Here is a 20,821-nt window from a genome sequence, read left to right as displayed (position 1 = left end):
ACAAATAAGATCAACAAAAATGAATTAATTGATGACCAATACAAAAATCCATAAGCTTAAAAAAAAATTATAAAATAAATATGAAACAAAAAACATTCAAAATGTTGATACGTGAAACCAAAAAATGTATGTCCATAAAATTACTAATGCATATGAGCTCAAATTAATAAACTGAACACCAGTACTCTGTGAAAAAAGTCGATATATTGTGAGGTATCGTATCCAAAAAAAATCGTGTTGTGAAAGGATTTGGCTCATGTATGGAGGCATGAGGTTGCCAACATCTCTATATCAATTGAAAAAGATGAATACCTCTAAATGAGGTGAGATTTTTCGGGCAACCAAAAAAATATAGTGACAACTAGGTCATAAAAATATATAAATTTTAATACATTAATTTACAGCATAAACATTTCATAATGACAACATTAATTAAAAGAAGGGGGGGGGGGAAGGAAAAAATTATTACTGCTGGAAGATCACCACACACCCCAGGACTAGGCTAAGGGTATAGGTGATCATTAATCCGACGCGTTTCAGATGTCTCAGTAATACATCTTTCTTCAGGGAATAGAAAGCAGCAAGAGTTTTTCCTAAAACAAAAGAAAAGTATATAATAACATACAGAGTATATACCTGTAACCAAAGATTTGTTCTTTGACATTTGCAACATGTAGAGAAAAGGGGGGAGAGATGGAAAGCTCAATATGTAAAAGGAAAAAGGAACTCACCCCTTTCCAGACACAGAGCGCCTAGATCATCCCCATGGAGCTTGTGTGTAAGCCGCAATCAGGGCAACCAAACCAGATGGTGTACTTAATGTCCATAACGATCCCCCAATCCAGAGGACTCCATAACCATGGGGGGGTGGAGTGACATAAGTCTCCACAAAGGAGTCAGCAGTCATAGGACAAATAAAAAGTATAATGGCTGGGGAGAGATTTGGGTAAATATGTACAGGGAGGGTATTAGATTCTTCACTAAAAGGTGAGACCAAGAATAAAAACAAACTCCCTAGAATGTACTTACCAAAGAAAGGAAAGCAAACTTGACCAGAAGACAAAATAACCTCCCCTCACCTGTTGGAGCTGGAGGTTGTTTTGTCTTCTGGTCAAGTTTGCTTTCCTTTCTTTGACTGGAATGGCTGTTCACCTTTGAGCTGATGCATTGGGAGTGGTAAGTACATTCTAGGGAGTTTGTTTTTATTCTTGGTCTCACCTTTTAGTGAAGAATCTAATACCCTCCCTGTACATATTTACCCAAATCTCTCCCCAGCCATTATACTTTTTATTTGTCCTATGACTGCTGACTCCTTTGTGGAGACTTATGTCACTCCACCCCCCCATGGTTATGGAGTCCTCTGGATTGGGGGATCGTTATGGACATTAAGTACACCATCTGGTTTGGTTGCCCTGATTGCGGCTTACACACAAGCTCCATGGGGATGATCTAGGCGCTCTGTGTCTGGAAAGGGGTGAGTTCCTTTTTCCTTTTACATATTGAGCTTTCCATCTCTCCCCCCTTTTCTCTACATGTTGCAAATGTCAAAGAACAAATCTTTGGTTACAGGTATATACTCTGTATGTTATTATATACTTTTCTTTTGTTTTAGGAAAAACTCTTGCTGCTTTCTATTCCATGAAGAAAGATGTATTACTGAGACATCTGAAACGCGTCGGATTAATGATCACCTATACCCTTAGCCTAGTCCTGGGGTGTGTGGTGATCTTCCAGCAGTAATAATTTTTTCCTTCCCCCCCCCCCTTCTTTTAATTAATGTTGTCATTATGAAATGTTTATGCTGTAAATTAATGTATTAAAATTTATATATTTTTATGACCTAGTTGTCACTATATTTTTTTGGTTGCCCGAAAAATCTCACCTCATTTAGAGGTATTCATCTTTTTCAAAAAAATCGTGTTGAATCAACCACCAATCAGCAGAAATGACTGCTTACCAGCTTGCCACGATCCCCCATGACAGAGGATCAATGTATGCCTGTAATCGGTCAGGTCTCTCCAAGAATCAGCAAATGCAAATACGATCCCTGAACAGTGGCTCTCAACCAATGGACCGTCCACAGATGCACACGATAAATCGAAATAATAAACGCTCCATAAAGTGCATTAAACGTATAAAAATGTATTAAAAACAAATAATATTGCACTTACAAATGTTGCAGTTTTGTTAGGCCTTTGAGTCTGCTGTGCCGGCCAGTGCACAAACAACAGAAACCCGTCCTACTGGGGAACCGCATGGAGCACAGAGGTGACGTCAGCACGTCGCTCCGCCCTACGTCCGTTTCGTAATAACTTACTTCGTTCAGGGGCACCAGGGACAAAGTTATTTGGTTTCTACACCCAAAAAAGTACTTATAAGTTTCAAGTAGCTGTATTGTTGGCTGCCCATTAAGATCTATGTTTATTAAGGCACTGGAATGTTACTTGTAGGTCCAATCTTTAATACCGTAACATTCTGCTCCTTTAATGGAACAATAAAAAAAAAAGTGAATTGTGGTAGATACGGTACAACATATTAGTACTTAGAATACATGATTTCCTGCATACCCAGCCAATTCCTATATTTGTTGTTGCTATCTTTTCAACTCTATTCTAAATGATTTTATACTTGATCATCAAAAAATTATCAGGCTGCTGGAATGCACCAACATTAAGGTGACATATAGAAAAGAGCCATTTGCAGAATTTTAAGTAGGCCAAAATGACTTCCTTGTGTTAAGAATCAATACTTACTCAAGGTTATTCTGTAAGTAATACAAAACGCCAAGTTCGTTCAGTGTTCGAGCATTGTCAGCAGTGTCTTTGCCCAGCGTTAGTTCCTCCAGCTGAAGCGCACGACGCCTTAATAATGCAAACCCATACTGAAGAGTAAAAAAAAACAAGTGTTAAAGATGTTCTAGAAAATGATAAGCTCTTTCCACTGAGTACTATTGTGCTGAAGCCATACATTTTGCAATTTTGTTTCTGTCTTTCAACCATGAGTTGAAAGAAAGAAAATTACTCTATTCCCCCATCAACACAGTCAGTGTTGATGGAGGAATCCCTCCCCCTGCGCTGTTGTGCTCTGTAGTGGGGAGCGCGGGGATGCTTCCCCACCAGCAGAATACAATGATCACTGCCAGCAGTTAAAGCCGGCAGTGATCAGACAAAAAAACCAGACATGCTGGTTGTAATGAAGATAATAAATGGATCGACTTCAGTACAACTTGCATCGTACCAATCCTTGGATGTGGTGCTTGGATTATAAAAAATGTTGTTTTGGGGTTTAAAACAGCTTTAAAAAAAAAAAAAAGATAAGTATTTATACAAAAGGTTAGCATGACAGCCAGACTACTGACATATTCAGCATTACAGGCCTGGCATGGCAATAGCCCTTCTTCATTCATGACAAATTTTCTTCAATAACTGTCAAGAGTCCAATTCAAATTATACCTTCACTTGTGTCTGGCTGGTGTAGTTGAACTTTAAAGCCATTATAGACTTTTCTTTAACCACTTGACCCCCAGACCAATTCTGACACTTCTTGCATACATGTAAAAATCAGCATTTTTTTTGTCAGAAAATTACTTAGATCTCTAAACATTATATAATATTTTTTGAAAGCAGAAATCATGGAGAAAAAAATGGTGGTTGTTGAAATTTTTTATGTTGCAAGATATTTACACAGCCATTTTTAAAGCATACATGTTTAGGAAAAAATACACATACCGTATATACTGTATATACTCGAGTATAACCCGGGAGAGTAGGCGCATGAGGCTGAAGATGGACAGTGAGACTTGAGTATAAGCCGAAGGGGTCATTTTCAGCACAAAAAAATATGCTGAAAAACTTGGCTTATACTCGAGTATATACGGTTCGAGTATAAGCCAAGTTTTTCAGCACATTGTTTTGTGCTCAAAAAGCCCCCCTCGGCTTGTACTCGAGTCTCCCTGCCTCACTGTGCCCATCTGCAGCCTCATGTACCTGATCTCGAGCTGTGACATCCAGTCTTAACTGCAGTCGGCAGCCATGCAGTGTAACAAGCGGAGAGAGCTCTCCGCTCTGCTCTTTCCTTGCTCATTGGAGTGCTGAGCTGTGGAGGGGCGGAGAGCGACCATCTCGGGCTCTTAGCGGCTCTTTTGTCTGTGTTTGATGTCAGCAGAGAGTGGACTTCTGTCACAGGACTGAAGGAACTGGAATTGCACTCCTGTGATCCATAGGAGAAGCCCAGCCAAACGAGCTTTGGCTGGACTTCCCCTTTAATGCATAGAATTCATTAAGATAAAAAACCTTCTGCCTTTACTACTCCTTAAATGTTACTGCATGTTATTGCAAGAAATTGCTTCACTTGTTTATGTTATTTTTATTTGATTTTTTCTTTCTTTTGTGCGCTGCTGTGAAATGTATATTTCTCGATTGCAATTTATATTTTCATTTTTTTGGCTTGGTATTTAGTATACACATTTTAAATTCACATTCTAGAGAGAAGTGCGCACATTTATATAAAAATTATTAGGAGCTTAAAGCATTTGTTACCCCGACACTTCACATTCTTGATATGTGCCTGCTGTTCCATGTACTTGTGTGAGAAAGTATCCTGTTCTCTTTGTATTGCTTCCTTTATGTGAAATCCCTGGTGCTCCTGCCAGTCCCTCTGCTTTCCTATTAAAAACTGACCACACTAAGCATAAGAACGCACCGTGATCAGTTCCCTAGCTATGCTGGGAACTCAGCCTGCTCTCCTGCAATGATCAGACTTATCCTAACAAACCCCCGCTGCACAGTCATTCACTGGGAGGCTCAGTATGCTGCTGATTCTCCTCCCCAGCTATTATGCAGCTGAGAACAAAGGGAGTGTGATCACTTATAAAAAAGGGGGGGGGAAGTATTAATAATGAATTTGTATATCTATATAAAAATGTTTTGCCTTGCATTTCTACTGAATGATTGTTTTACAAGGTGTTTACAATCACTTTAAAGCCCAACTTCCCAGAAGACTAAGGATGTACTGCAAGTTCAGGGCATCATGGGCTCACTCCCTAAAGGGGGGGTCACCACAGCACCCCGCATTCACTGTATAATGGCACAGAACACCATGCTTCCGCTGTGCAATGGTGCGAATGGCATTATCTTTGTTTTCTGCATCAATGAGGACAGCCCTCACTCAGGTGAAAAATGAAGAGGGCCCTACACCATCATATGACTGGCCTGAAAACTTCAATAAAGGTAGGCATAACAAATAAATAGAAGAACACACAGACTGGGGGACCTCAAGGGGAGGATGTGGGGAAAGTGACTGAGAGGAAGCAAATTAGAGTAAATTACTGAGGATGGGGGGGAGGGGGGGGGGGGGTAAAAAAAACAGAGTTGACCTCCAGAACTTATTAAAATGGAACCTAGCTCTAGCTGTAGTAGAAAATATATATATATATATATATAAAAAACATTTTGAAATAATTTGTCATAAGAACCTCTTTATAAAGTCAACCACAGTTTATAAGGCCAGGAGCATGAAGAATAAAGTGGTGTGCATCTTCTGCTGCAGTCCCTGACTGGGGCAGTGCTTTTGGCAAAATTTCCTCTTGCCGGTGATGTAACTATTGCGAGCAAACACAGGGGGATGACACATGGGTCCCAAAGACTATTAACCCTCCTAACGGTATTCCCGAGTCTGACTCGGGGTGAGATTTTCATACAAAAAGCGATAACCATGAGTCAGACACAGGCTTGCCTCGCTGCAGCAGCAGACAAAGTTACTTACCTTGTCCCTGGATCCAGCGATGTCACCGTGCTGTGTGAGCGAGCGGGACCTCGCTCGATTCACACAGTGTCCTCCTGTGCCGCAGATCTCCGTTCCCTGCGACGTTACGATGCACAGGAGCGGAGAACGGTGCCAAATTCAAAAACGTAAACAAACACATTACATACAGTATACTGTAATCTTATAGATTACAGTACTGTATGTAAAAAAAACACACCCCCATTGTCCCTAGTGGTCTGTCCTGTGTCATGCATGTCATTTTATATAATAAAAACGTTTCTTTCTCCCTGCAAACTGTAGATTGTCCATAGCAACCAAACGTGTCCCTTTATGTCAAAAATGGTTTTAGAGCAGCTAGAAAACAGCGATAATAAATTATAATCACTTGCAGAATTGTGCGATAGCGATTTGTGGGGAAATTCGTCATACAAAAATTTAAGTACAGTCATACCCCGCTTTAAGTACACTCACTTTACATACACTCGCGAGTAAGGACATACCCGCGAGTGTATGTAAAGTACCTTACAAGTACTGTACAGACATTTTGCAGCCGCAGTAGAAGCAGCTGAAGCTCAGAGAGCATACCCCGCCATGTTCCAGTGTGCCCCTGACGTCTCCACTACAGCCCCTGAGACCTCAACTACAGCTCTTGACACCCCCCACTACAGCCCCTGACCCTCCACTATACCCTAGAAGTAAATAAAAGGAATTGTTTCACTTTAAGTACATTTTTCGTTTTACATACATGCTCTGGTCCCATTGTGTACTTAAAAGTGGGGTATGCCTGTAATGACAGCGACAATTCTGCAACTGAGCACATTTCAGTGATTTTGAGTTGATTACATTATTGAATAATTTTTATTATAATTATATTATTACTTGTTATAATTATTTATAATTATTTATTATATTATAATTTATAATTTTGTTTTTAAAAAAATGTCATACCCAGGATGCCTACTAGGCTCTTGTTTGGTCAGATTTAAGTGAGTTATTCCTAAGAATTACAGGCCTACAGTATAAAACGCCAAATTTCCTTGCAAATAATGGTACCGCTTTCAGCACCTTTTTTCTGAAATAATCATACCGCCAGGGAGATTAAACCCACTGATGATGCCTTAGCTGAGAGAAAGTGGGCATATTTATCAAACATGTGATTCTACAAGATTAATTTCATAGATCAGCTTGCTAAGCCCCTGTATAGCTGCACAGAGGAGTAAAGGTAATATCATTGAATATGTAAATATAGCCAAAGTGTTTGTCCTGTTCATACCTTACTGCCTTTTCTTCTTGCTGCTTTCTGTCGAATCCTTAATGACCGTTTCCTCAGCTGCTCTGCTTGTTCATATCTTTGAAACACAGAAATAAAAAAAATAAAAAATATTAGAAATTAAGTCAAATTATTCCTAAAAAATATGTGTACGGTGTTCCTGTGGCTGGTAATTCTTACTTGTTCTGCTTCTGATTAAGTACAGCCAGAGCATCCAGTTCCCAGGCAACTCTCAGGTGTTCACTGCCGTAGGCATTCTCGCTTATCTCCAGAGCCTGCTTATACAGCTGTTCAGCATTCCCAAACTTTTTGGACTGCACATAGACACCTGCAAGTTGGTGTAGAGACTGAGCTACACTGGGGTGGTCAGGGTCTAGAGCAGTTTCTCGGATCTCCAGTGAGCGCTGAAGAGGTATCACAGCCTAATGAAAAGACAAATAATTGGAGTAATGCATGATTGTGACCAAAATCTGGATTAGTAATCGATAGATGTATCATTTTCTCCTTCTGAAAATGCCAGTTAGCCGTCTGCCACCATAGTACCTGTGGATCTGCATGGGTACTACTAGAGGTACATATAGCATTGGTTAATAGGCTCTAAATTATGATTATGATTGACACACAAGCAGGATAACATATGACAATCACTAGAGAGAGATAATAAATCCTGATCCTAGGAGCCTAAAGCCAGCCATAGACCTTCAGCAGGAAGCGGCTGGAATTTGAACCATGTATGGGCAGGCTGAATGTACCCAAGTTGATCAATTGAACCAGGCGAACAGGATTTTACATGCTATTATAGCCCTTGGCAATAATCACTGTCTTCTCCTGGTGGGGATGGCTTCCCTCGCCTTCCCGCTAAGAGAACACAATGACTGGAGGGGAGGGATTGCCCTGTCAACACTGTCACCCGTGGTTGCAGGAAAGCAATTTGCTCCATCTATGGCTGGCCTAATGCCGTGTACACACGATTAAAATTTCTGACAACAAATGTTTGATGTGAGCTTTTGGTCGGATAATCCGACCATGTGTAGGCTCCATCGGACATTTGCTGTCAGAATTTACGACAAAAAATGTTTGAGAGCTGGTTCTCTATTTTTCCAACGCACAAAAAAAACATGTGTGCTCTGAACAAAGTACGAGACGGAAGCGCTCGGTCTGGTAAAACTAGCGTTGGTAATGGAGATAGCACATTCGTCACGCTGTTACGGACTGAAAAACACGAAGACTGAAAAGCACGAATCGTCTCTCACCAAACTTTTACTAACACGACTGGTATTGAACTTCCTTTTTCTAGTGTCATCGTACGTGTTGTACATCACCGCGTTCTTGACGTTTGGAATTTCTGACAACATTTGTGTGACCGTGTGTATGCAAGACAAGTTTGAGCCAACATCCGTCTGAAATTTATCCACGGTTTTGTTGTCGGAATGTCCGATTTTGTGTATGCGGCATTAGACAAACTTTACACAAATGGATCATTGCATCATAAATGTTGTCCAGCTAAATTCAGTACAATTAGGCAAAGTAGGTGATCTCAGAAATAACATTTACTGTATCTACAGGAACCTTTATATCTACAGGAGCTTTTATTATTACTGGTTGATTGTGTCTGTCCTCTAGGACTTTGAAAGTCACATCTGTATTTGTATCCATGCTTAAAGCTTACATCTTAGTCAGTTAAGTATGGCTAATGTAATCTTAAAAGTAGAATTAAAGTAGGGTGTCAATGCTAGTGGGTTAGACTTTGTACAAGAAGAAACTTGATGTTTCCTTAAAAACCTCTTTACCTCTTAACAATTTTTTTTGTGTACACACTTCCTGAGGGGCATGCGCACTGCAGCATACACGGTAAAACCATTCCTAGAATCTGAAAGATGGAAAGAATAGAGCTGGGTGCCAGGATAATGTAACTCCGTGGCAAGTGCCATGAAAGTCTGTATGACACTACACTTCTGCTCTGGGCATCAGCCTTATTTTCTGGGAATAATAGTAAATGCCTGGTAAATGTCACCATTGATATACCCTTGAGATTGAATCACCTGGAAGTGTAGTCACATGTAGGGGACTGCCTATAGGTATATGATATTTTCTTAATCTGACCACTATGCTGGATCATTCAACAGTCATCTTATTCCTATGAGTGCATTGAAAAGCCCTGCTGGTATGGTCAACAAAAATTAATTTAGCATGTTCTGTTAAAAGAGAACCTATACTATAGTGTCATATCTTTTGACCCAAGCCCAACATACAGTTCCTCTTCCATGCTGCCTCTCTTTGTGGTGGAAGAGCAGGGCTTTGCTTTCTCATTTCAGACCCGCCCTCGATGACTGTTGATTGTAAATGTACTTAAAACAAATGGAGGGGGGTGATCAACATGCAAGCAAGAGAGGCAGAGCAGTCACAGATACAACAAAAGAAGCAGAGCCAGCAGGATAGATGTTGGAGTCACAGAATTACAGAAGTACGTGGGAGAGCCTTGCACTGCAGGTCCTCAGGTGCAGCTTCCTCTCCTACAGGCAAACAATGGGAAGCACAGTGGTGACATTGCCAACTGTCACTACAGTGCTCAGGAAGACACTTCACATCTTGAGAGAACAGCAGTCATCAGAGTCAAGAGAGGGTTGGATATGCCTTTAATCAGGGCTTCCTCAGAAAACTGATGCAGGAACTCCTCCCTTCCAAGTCACCCCCTTGGCTCCGCCTTCTACCAACCTCTGAGCACATCCCTTGGTTCCACCACCAACCCAACTACCAGTACCACCCCTGTTAGAAAATACAGAACCAACCAAGCATCATTTTGTGGTGCTAAGTAATGTGTATGGAATTTGTTAATGATAAGAAAAGCAGTCAAATTGATCCCCTGTAGCTAGCAACAATAGATCCACCCCAGCTACAATAGATCTATCCCAGCAACAGAGGAACCCCCAGCGACAATGGACTCCCAACAGACAGCATCAATAGACCCTCCAGCAGCCAGATTCATTAGACCCCTCCCTCAGCAGTAGATTCCTCCAGCAACATAAGACCCCCCAGAAACTATAGATCCCCCGGCAGCCAACATTAATCAATAGACCCCCGGCATACCTTGCCACATTCAGTGCTGGAGGTGCTGGAACTTTAATATTCTCACATTACAGATATGTAGCCAAGAGGCTACAGCTCAGGAGTGCTTAGGTAGTCTCATGTCAGGAAGTGCACTGCACATTCTCATCAGGAATTTAATGCAAAAAAAAGATTTTCAGGCCATTTGTTAACCACAATTAACCTTACTAGGCATTCCTGCTATAAAACAGCAGTGTTCAATTACACTATAGGTCCTCTTTAGAAAAACTATAACCTTAGAACCAAATTAAAGAGTTCAACTTACCTGATTGAGGAGACCAAGGTCTTTGAGAAACCTTCCAAGTGTTTCATAGAGGTCTGCCAAGCAGGTCACGCTCTCCTCTCCTTCACACAATTTCTCATGCCGCTTCAAAGCATCAATGTATTCTGTAGCCATCGCTGTTTTGTCCTTACCCACAAGCTGCCAATAGCTGAGCAGCTCAGCAAAATGTCCCCTAATAACAAAAGAAGATAGTGTGTAAAATTCCTTTCCATTCAATAAACATGGCCAAGCATATTGTCAATGCCATGTGGCTATTGGAACTATTTGATCTTTAACATCAACACATATTTTCCTGCTACATTTCAGCAAATCTTGAATAGTTCTGGTAACTTTTAAACACAGACCTTTTATAGAGATTCTGGGATACAAAGAGGTTCATTAAACATCTGTGTAGCTTCTGTTTTTCTCCCTGTTGCTGGTACAACCAAGTGAGCTCATCTGCACTCCTCCATGTCACACGGTCATGGCTGAAATAACAAAAATGTACACTATTTGTGACAACAGGATAGCTAGTTTGATTAAATTCACCAATAATTTTTATCAATCAGTTAAAAAAACAAACACAGACAGTTAGAGCCGGTTCACACAGGGGCGATACGACTTTGGGGGCGACTCGGCAAGGCGATCTCAAGACGACTTGCAAAATGACTTCTGTATTGAAGTCAATGCAATTCGCCCCGAGTCGCACCCAAGAACCTTTTTCTAAGTCGGAGCGACTTGCGTCGCTCCTATTAAAACAGTTCTATGGAATAGAGCGGAGCGCGAATTGTCAGGAGGCTGAGTCGCCTGATGAGTCGCCCCTGTGTGAACCGGCTCTTAATTTACATAAATCTCACATAGATCTGACAACTTAAATTGGTCATATTGGTAGACAGAGGCGTAACTTGAAGCTTGTGGGCCCTGATGCAAAAGTTGACCTGGCCCCTGGGCTGTTCTCACCCTGTGCTCCCCTCAATTCAGGATATGGCTCACAGCTTGTCCCTCAGCCAATGAGAACGGAGGGGGGTTAGAAAACTAAGTGGAAGTACAGTATTGGAGCGTGGCTGTGGGGCCCTTGGGCAGATCGGAGCAGGACTTTGTGGAGGATATGATAATATGACAGGGAGGTCCCCTGGAGCTAGGGGTGGGGTTGCGATTGTGACTCCTGCAACCCCTTATGCTACGCCAATGTTGGTAGATACAAACTGATGCTGGAGGGGAGAGTGTAATATTCATTTGTATTATTATTTCCAATAATTATATAACTAAGACATACAGAGGGAAATATACTGAGACTGGCGCAGACAGAATCAGGTGTAGCTGTGCATGGCAACCAATCAGCTTCTAGCTACACGCTAGATGTTTATTGATTGCTACGGATAACTGCTCCAGTTTCTGTCTGCTCGGGTTGTGAATCCCCCTCACCGTAATACACAGCGGGTGGCAATAGCTCTTAGAACCAATACACACTAGGGCAAATCTGGAAGGGAGCTAATTGACCTACCAATATGTCTTTGAATTGTCTGGTGGAAATCCAGGATAAAACACAGGAACAATTTAGGATAATTTAGGAACTATTAGGATAGATGTCTGGAATGTGGAATCTGGATGTGGAATTTAAACCTTGAACTAAGGGCTCCATTCACAACACAACGCTGTCCATTGCAACACACGCGTTGTCCTGCACTGACTTGTATTGTATTGCACCGTGTTAAAGCGGATGTGCCAGTATAAAAAAAAAAATTAAAAGCCAGCAGCTACAAATACTGCAGCTGCTGACTTTTAATATAAGGACACTTACCTGTCCTGGAGTCCAGCGCCGATCGCAGCAGATGACGAGCGATCGCTCGTCACCCTGCTGCTCCCCCCTCCATCCACGGTGAGGGAACCAGGAAGTGAAGCGCTCCGGCTTCACTGCCCGGTTCCCTACGGCGCATGCACGAGTCACGCTGCGCCCGCCGATTGGCTCCCGCTGTGTGCTGGGAGCCGAGTGTTCCCAGCATACAACGGGGGACAGACGGGAAGCAAGGAAAAAACCCGTCTTTTGCCCGCATCGTAGGGCCGGAAGTGGGTGCAGATACCTGTCTGTAGACAGGTATCTGCACCCCCCTCCCCCCTGAAAGGTGTCAAATGTGACACCGGAGGGTGCCGATCAGCGCAAATTCACTTTAGAGTGGAGATCCGCTTTAAATAGCCCATTCAAAAATGAATGATCTGAAGTAGAGTGTACTATAATTATGATATTCCAGCAGCTTGATTGTTACCTAACATGTCACTGCCACCTAATAGTATATTTTTTTATTTGGTATGGTCATGGATATAAAAAAAATATATACCGGTATATATTTTTTAATCATGCAAAAAATAAAGATAACAATTATTATAAAGTGTTTTATCCAGCCAGCCGGTGGAGCTCTAGGCTTTTGTTCACATGCTGTACAGTTCCATTGTAATCATTGTGTTGGAAAACGTCTGTTATAGAGATTAGCAGCTCACATACAATGGATATAAAAAGTCTACACACCCCTATTAAAATGTTAGGTTTCTGTGATGTAAAAAAAAGAGAGAAAGATAAATCATTTCAGAACTTTTTCCACTTTTAATGTGACCTATAAACTGCACAACTCAGTTGTAAAACAAGCTGAAATCTTTTTTTGGGGGGAGGGAGTAAAAAAAATATAAAAAAAAATAATGTGGTTGCATAAGTGCACACACCCTCTTATAACTGGGGATGTGGCTCATTTAAAGTGCCTCTGATTAACCCCAAATAAAGTTCAGCTGTTCTAGTAGGTCTTTCCTAGCATTTTCCTAGTCGCATCCTACAGCAAAAGCCATGGTCCGCAGAGAGCATGCATCAGAGGGATCTCATTGTTAAAAGGTATCAGTCATGAGAAGGGTACAAAATAATTTCCAAGGCATTAGATATACCATGGAACACAGTAAAGACAGTCCTCATTAAGTGGAGAAAATATGGCACACAATAGTGACATTACCAAGAACTGAGCATCCCTCCAAAATTTATGAAAAGACAAGAAGAAAACTGATCAGGGAGGCTGCCAAGAGGCCTACAGCAACATTAAAGGACCTACAGGAATATTCTTCATATATCTGGGCTATGGGGTAGAGTAGCAAGACGGAAGCCTTTTCTTACAAAGAAAAACATCTGAACAAGGCTAAATTTTGCAAAAACATATCCGAAGTCTCCAAAAAGCATGTGGGAAAATGTGTTATGGTCTGATGAAACCAAGGTTAAACTTTTTTGCCATAATTCCAAAAGATATGTTTGGCGTAAAAACAACACTGCACATCACTAAGAGAACACCATACCCACAGTGAAGCATGTTGGTGGCAGCATCATTGCTTTGGGGCTGTTTTTCTTCAGCTGGAACATGGGCCTTAGTCAAGGTAGAGGGAATTATGAACAGTTCCAAATACCAGTCAATATTGGCACAAAACCTTCAGGCTTCTGCTAGAAAGTTGAACATGAAGAGGAACTTCATCTTTCAGCATGACAACGACCTAAAGCATACATCCAAATCAACAAAGGAATGGCTTCACCAGAAGATTCAAGTTTTGGAAAGGCCCAGCCAGAGCCCAGACCTAAATCCCATTGAAAATCTGTGAGGTAATCTGAAGAGGGCTGTGCACAGGAGATGCCCTCGAAATCTGACAGATTTGGAGTGTTTCTGTAAAGATTGGGAAAATACTGCCAAGTCAAGATGTTCCATGCTGATAGACGCGTATGCCGCGTAGAATTTAAAAACATGTAAAGAAGAAGAATTTAAAACATGTTCTATTTTTTTTACTCCGATGGGGCCCACACACGATCAGAATTTCCGATGTATCAAGTCCATCAGACTTTTTTCATCAGAAAATCCGATGGTGTGTACGCGGCATGACCCAAAAAGACTGAGTTCTGTAATAATATCAAAAGGTGCAACCATATGCAAAGATTTCAGTTTGTTGTTCAACAGAGTTGTACAGTTTATAGGTCACAATAAAGATGGAAAACTGAAATTATTTATTTTTGTCTCATTTTTTTTTCATCAGGCCCCGTACACACGAGAGGATCCATCCGCTGAAAAATCTCAGCGGATCGGTTTCAGCGGATAGATCCCCTGGTGTGTACGTTCCAGCGGATATTTATCCGCGGATATTTCCGATTTCCAGCAGATAAAAATTTGTTAGCATGCTAACAAATCTATCCGCTGGAATCGGCTCCAGCGGATCGATCCGGTGGTCTGTACAGACTCACCGGATCGATCCGTCCGAACCCGTCCCTCGCATGCGTCGTAATGATTCGACGCATGCGTGGATTTCCTTATATGACAGCATCACCACGGTTGAATTCCGCGCAGATTTGGATCCGATGGTGAGTACATGCCAACGGATCCAAATCCGCCAGAGGATTTATCCGCGGATACGGTCCGGCGGACCGTATCCGCGGATCAATCCTATCGTGTTTACCAGGCCTCACAGAAACCTGACATTTTAACAGGAGTGTGTAGACTTTTTATATCCACTGTACCTTCTGAACTTCAGAATGAGGTGACACATGAGGCAGTAAGTGACCTGTGACGTGCCCCGACAACACGTGGGTGTGACCAAACTCTTAACAGTGGGAGGGGCTTAAAGGGCAATGGTTAAACAAGACCCGGGCTTCCTTGTACCTATAAAATAAGCTTTGATTGCTTTGTCTGAGCCTGCCTTAATAAAGAACTTCATTAGAATAGTCAAAGGCTGCATAGAACCCAGCAACTGTTCAGGCAATTAACAGTTTGGAAAGTAGTATATAATGTACAGTATTGTGTATATAGCGCAGGACTGAAACTCTGCTATAAGCCCCCTTTAAAACACCTCCACATTCTCACTACATTTATAAACACACCTCAGTAATGCAGATTCAAAGGCATAAAGACATAATACAGGGATTTAAAATGAAAAAAATATCCTACATACACAAAAAATTACTTTAAAGTAAAGTGGGTAGGCATACAATACCTTAGTTGTACAGTGAAGTATTGCACAAGTTTCTCTCTGTACTCTGAAACAATATTTTGACCTCCTTGCATATATTCCATTCTCACAGCCTCTCCTGCCTAGAGACAAATCATAACTTATGATGCACTACATTACACATGCATTTCCTTTAAATGTATATTCAAACATGCCTTATCTTATCTTGGATAATGGTTGCACATATTTTTTTATTTTATTTAGTTAGCCTGTGTGCGATTACCCTTGGATGCGTGTGTATTACTTTATTTGACACTTTAGTTAGCCATATCCTCCCTCTGTCAGATCAGAAATGCCCGCCCAGTATCTGACTTTATGGAGACTGATCTGTGTCCTGCTTCAGCTCAGGGCTGCTAGTTACACTCTGTTAAGGGTGTTGAAGGAGGGTTCTTTTCTGTGCTGGCAATCTTAGTGCTTTTGTCAATAAGCAAATACAGCTTCCTTTTAGGCTCCATTCACACTATTGTGATTTAAGATGTGATATGAGTCGCATAGAATCGCACGACAATGGAAATCACATTGTTTTCAATGGTGCCTGTTCACATTAATGCATCTCAGCACCGTGTGATTTTTCAAAAAAGATTCCTGTTATTACTAGTTTGGTGCAATTCCAGCATGATTTTGGCCCCAAAAAATATGCAAACCACATCCAAGTTCATTTTTATGAGGAATACTAGGGTTAAAGGGTTTGTTAACCCACTATAAAAGACAGGATACAGAACCTGGTCCCTTAAAGCAGATTACAGAGCACAGTGCTTGTGCCGTGTAATCTGCCCACCTCTAAACTGTAAAATAAAATAAAAAACTCCCTGAACCCGGCACTTCCTGTATCCATTCTCTATACTGATCACGAAAACCAGGGCTGCTCAGCCCTGACCACCGTGGTCAGAGTACGTCCCTGCATCATACGTTGCTTTCCCCTCTGCTCTCCTCTCTCCCCCTCACCCCCTCCTTCCAGCCTGTCATCTCCCTCTCTTTGTCTGTTTCCCCCCGCTGCTATTCTTAAAAAAAAAAAAAGTACAATTGTCACTGCCAGCCCCTATTAGAGGCTGGCATAGCACTCTATGTAATTCGTTTTCAGAAACTAACATTCTAAATACCTAATTTGAGTTGTCTTCATGCCGGTCACATGACTCACAGCTGCTTTACAGCTCAGATGGATGTCTTCTGCGGGAGGAGCCCTGATCTCCCTCTGACATCAGCCAGGGAGATCACGTGGCCAATCGCCTCGTAGTGGTAAAATGGCCATGAGTCACGTGACCGGCCTGAAGACAGCTCAAATTCAGTATTTAGAATGCTAGTTTTTGAAATCTGATGAAACCGCAGAGGCTGTGGAACGCGTAATCTGATTGGTCCTTTCACGTACGCCACGTCACTTCCGGTGCGACGATCCTGTTTGCGGTCCACCCTGAGACGCATGCCATCCTGTACGGCGTCCTGCACGACTTGCTCGCTGCACTTCCTTATGGTTGCTCTGGCACCATACCGCCTCATCCACAGCTCCCCTGTTTTTTGAAGACCTCGCTGGGGACCAGGAATCCTCTGACACCAAGTGACAACGGACCCAAGTTATTAGATAACTTATATAATCTCATACCAATTGTGAGTAGCCATTTGGCTGTCTGTTTTCTTCAATTTTTTTTAAATCCTTTTTCATACTGCACTTAGATTGGCGCATCCTTTCCTTCGGTCACATGACTCGCAACTGCTTTACAGCTCAGATGGATGTCTCCTGCGGGAGGAGCCCTGATCTCCCTCTGACATCAGCCAGGGAGATCACGTGGCTGATCGCCTCATAGTGGTAAAGCGGCCATGAGTCACGTGACCGGCCTGAAGACAGATCAAATTCAGTATTTAGAATGCTAGTTTTTGAAAACGTCTTACATAGTGTGCTATGCCAGCCACTAGGGGCTGGCAGTGACAATTGTACTTTTTTATTTTTTTGAATAGCGGAGACAGACACAGAGAGGGAGATGGCAGACTGGAAGCAGGGAGTGAGGGGGAGAGAGAAGAGCAGAGGGGACAGCAGCGTATGATGCAGGGACGTACTCTGACCACGGTGGTCAGGGCTGAGCAGCCCTGATTTTCGTGGTCAGTATAGAGAGTGGATACAGTGGATACAGTGCCAGGTTCAGGGAGGTTTTTTTTTACAGTTTAGAGGGGTGCAGATTACACAGCACAAGCACTGTGTAATCTGCTTTAAGGGACCAGGATCTGTATATATTTTTTGGGAATAACAAAACACTTTAATGGACAACATTAAATTTAAATATGCCCTATAATCCTAGTTAGATAAAATGTTGCTTCTATATAGGGTCATTAAACTATATTTTAACTCCATTCTAGCAAACAAAACCTATGTAATTCATTACCTGTAAGTGCTGAAACTGGAGCAGACCACAGCTGTATCTTAACACAACCATTTTATGAAGGTGGTACACCAGAAAACTTAATACTGGCCATGTTAATCCTGAGCACAGCTCCGTCAGTTCACATTCACTCACACCATTGTGGCTGACACTGATAAGGCAAAGAATCTGTAGAAAAAAGAGACAGGAGAATATAAAGTCCAGCATACACAGCATAAACAAATGTTCATACATAGCAAAAAATACTTTCCAGCACTCACACTGCATGGTTGTGTACAAAAACCAATGAGAATGGTCAGACGGGCCATTTCCATCGGTTCACCGCTGAAGTGGCCTGATGGTCTGATGATGCGTACACACCATTGTTCCAAAAACCGATCGGGTCAGAACGCGGTGACGTCAAACACACAACGCGCTGAATAAATCGAAGTTCAATGCTTCCAAGCATGCGTCGACTTGATTCTGAGCATGCGCGGGTTTTGAACCGATGCTTTCTGTACTAACCATCGTTTTGGACCGATCGGGCAGCGGTCCATCGGTTCGATTTTGAAGCAGGTTTTAAAATTTTGGACTGAAGGAAAACAGACCGATAGGCTATACACGCGGTCGGTTTGGACCGATGAAACTGAACCTCGGTCCATTCTCATCAATTTTGTCCGACCGTGTGTACGCAGCCTCAGAGTTCTTTGCCATGAGATGCCATGTTAAACTTCTAGTGACCAGTATGGCGATAACACCAAATTTAACACACCTGCTCCCCACTCATACCTAAGACCTTGTAACACTAACAAGTCACATGACACAGGGGAGGGAAAATGGCTAATTGGGCCCAATTTGGACATTTTCACTTAGGGGTGTACTCACTTTTGTTGCCAGAGGTTTAGACATTAATGGCTGTGTGTTGAGTTATTTTGAGGGGGCAGCAATTTTACATGGTTATACAAGCTGTACACTCACTACTTTACATGGTAGCAAAGTGTAACTTCTTCGGTGTTGTCACATAAAAAGATATAATAAAATATTTAGAAAAATGTGAGGGGTGTACTCACTTTTGTGAGATACTGTAGTTTAACTGGAATCCTTTATGATCTTACCTCTCTCATGTAGTTCTTCTCTTTTGCACTTGACATAAACTCCTGCACAGATCGAAGCCCAAGTCTGTATAGTGACACCGTATCCTGGCACTGCAAGCATTGCTGCAAAGTGTCCGTAATGTTTCCCATAATCCCAGCCCTGCATAAAAATAATATCTACATTTCAGGGACACATTTCAAGCATTATGCAGCAATAGATTATTTCCAAAAAATAAAGGTCAACGCTATATTAAAAGGGGAAAAAACAAACAAAAAACGCATATTTAAAGCTTCAATATTAACAATTTTAGAAATGAAAAACAAAATAAAAACTAGGCCAATTCTTGAACACTAAGATAAAGCCTTCACTATACCTACGCTTGCTTCCTATACAAGCCTTCTCCAGGCCCTTCTTGCAATTAATGTGCTTCTGTTCCCCTATCTGTCCTTCCTTGAACCCTCTACTCATCCAGCAAGCTTGTTCTTATATTCTCCATCATATTGCGTTATGCAGTGTTATAAAGCAAAGAATAAGGATGATTTGCAAAGTGCAAAATCCATACAACTATAAAATACTGCTGTAATAGAATGTATAAATAACAGACTTCTTTTTCTTTAAGTAGAGTTTTGATGTAACTGACAGTTTGCATAGAAACACACCCTGTGAGTCATTGTGGTTAAGCTGATTCACGGAGCAGCCTGTTGTATAAGCAAAATCATCAGCTAGTTCTTGTTAACTAAAGTCAGCAGTTTAAATCATGATAAGAAAGTACTGACTTTGTATAACTTTTAGAAACATATGCATTAAAACACAGCCCCTCCTTTCTTTCTTCAGCATATAAGCCACTGTGGTACTGAATAAAGACCAGAAACCTTATGAACACACTCAAATCTGTTTCCCCATGTCTCATTGGTCTATCACGGATCCCTGGGTCATTGAAGCTCTTCCTGCATTACCTGAAGTACACCTGGGTCGTTTTCCTCTTCAACTGCTTACATGAAAGTAAAGTAAAATAATGGCATCACTGTCTGAACTTGCTGAATATGTACACTAAGATGGTGCAACATCTTTGGCTGTATACATTTTGAATTGTCAAAATGCAGTGAAAACAGCCTCACTCCAGAGCAACAGCATACAACACATGACGTCTCTACAGCAAAAAACAGGATTTCCCATTCTGTGTACTTTACCTTTTCCTATTTTTTTTTATTATTATTATTTGAAATTACCTGAGCATATTAGGAAAGTTGTCTTGAATACACAAGCATATCACATTGATTTCTAAATTTCAAAATGACAAACATAATAATGGAAAGAGTAGTCACGTCAAGGTAGAAAAAGTGGTGACAGCTCATGACAATAACAATAAATCAGGGCCAAGGGTAAGGGCCCAGTTCATACAAAAGGGTGAAACCCATGCTGGGTACTGCAAGGAATTCAGGAAGATGGAAATGACCCCATACAGGGTTGTTAATGGAAGAGGTGTAAAATACATGAGTTTTTTTTGAGGGAGGTTCCCAGTACGGTAGATATCCCTTAGTTTATCTGTAAACAGCACTGTGTAAGGTAAGGGTTAAAACCAGAATATACCTGCTGCATCTGTTGCTGTACAAGCCTTATTCCTGCTTTATGCCCACTTGGCTCAAGCCAATCATAAATGGGTATTAGTTGGGCTATCAGTGTTGACTTTAGATACTACTACATACCGTGTTTCCCCGAAAATAAGACGTACTCCGAAAATAAGCCGTAGCGGGATTTCGACGCAAGATCGAAATATAAGACATCCCCCCGAAAATAAGACGTATCGATGGCGTGTCGAATCCCCGAAAATAAGACGTAGCGATGGCGTGTTGTATGCGTAGCGGCGCGGGTGGGAAAACAAGACGTAATAGGCGTACTGTACTGGTGCGGAGCTCAGGAGCTGTAAAGAAGTCGTGCAGCCCTTATCTGCTCCACGGTATC

The 20,821-nt window shown here is 41.7% G+C and overlaps 1 protein-coding gene and 1 long non-coding RNA gene across 2 annotated transcripts in view; one reads left to right on the top strand and one right to left on the bottom strand.

Moving 5' to 3' along the window:
• NPHP3 (nephrocystin 3) overlaps positions 1-20,821 on the bottom strand; it is a 115,700-nt gene that overhangs the window by 40,102 nt on the left and 54,777 nt on the right. Inside the window, exons 17-24 of the mRNA XM_040353105.1 lie at positions 18,880-19,018; positions 17,789-17,953; positions 15,402-15,499; positions 10,766-10,888; positions 10,404-10,593; positions 7,214-7,455; positions 7,037-7,112; positions 2,754-2,881 (exon numbers count right to left, since the gene is read on the bottom strand). Coding sequence (XP_040209039.1) covers positions 2,754-2,881; positions 7,037-7,112; positions 7,214-7,455; positions 10,404-10,593; positions 10,766-10,888; positions 15,402-15,499; positions 17,789-17,953; positions 18,880-19,018 — 1,161 coding nt within the window. The remainder of the gene's footprint in view (positions 1-2,753; positions 2,882-7,036; positions 7,113-7,213; positions 7,456-10,403; positions 10,594-10,765; positions 10,889-15,401; positions 15,500-17,788; positions 17,954-18,879; positions 19,019-20,821) is intronic.
• LOC120940331 lies at positions 1,103-1,475 on the top strand. Its single transcript, XR_005749420.1, has 2 exons — positions 1,103-1,176; positions 1,276-1,475. It is a non-coding gene; the product is annotated as an uncharacterized LOC120940331 (long non-coding RNA).

Source organism: Rana temporaria, chromosome 5 (assembly GCF_905171775.1).
Source record: "Rana temporaria chromosome 5, aRanTem1.1, whole genome shotgun sequence".
NCBI lineage: Eukaryota > Metazoa > Chordata > Amphibia > Anura > Ranidae > Rana > Rana temporaria.
Note: the sequence above shows the minus strand (reverse complement) of the source record. Positions and strands in the feature narration are given on the sequence as shown.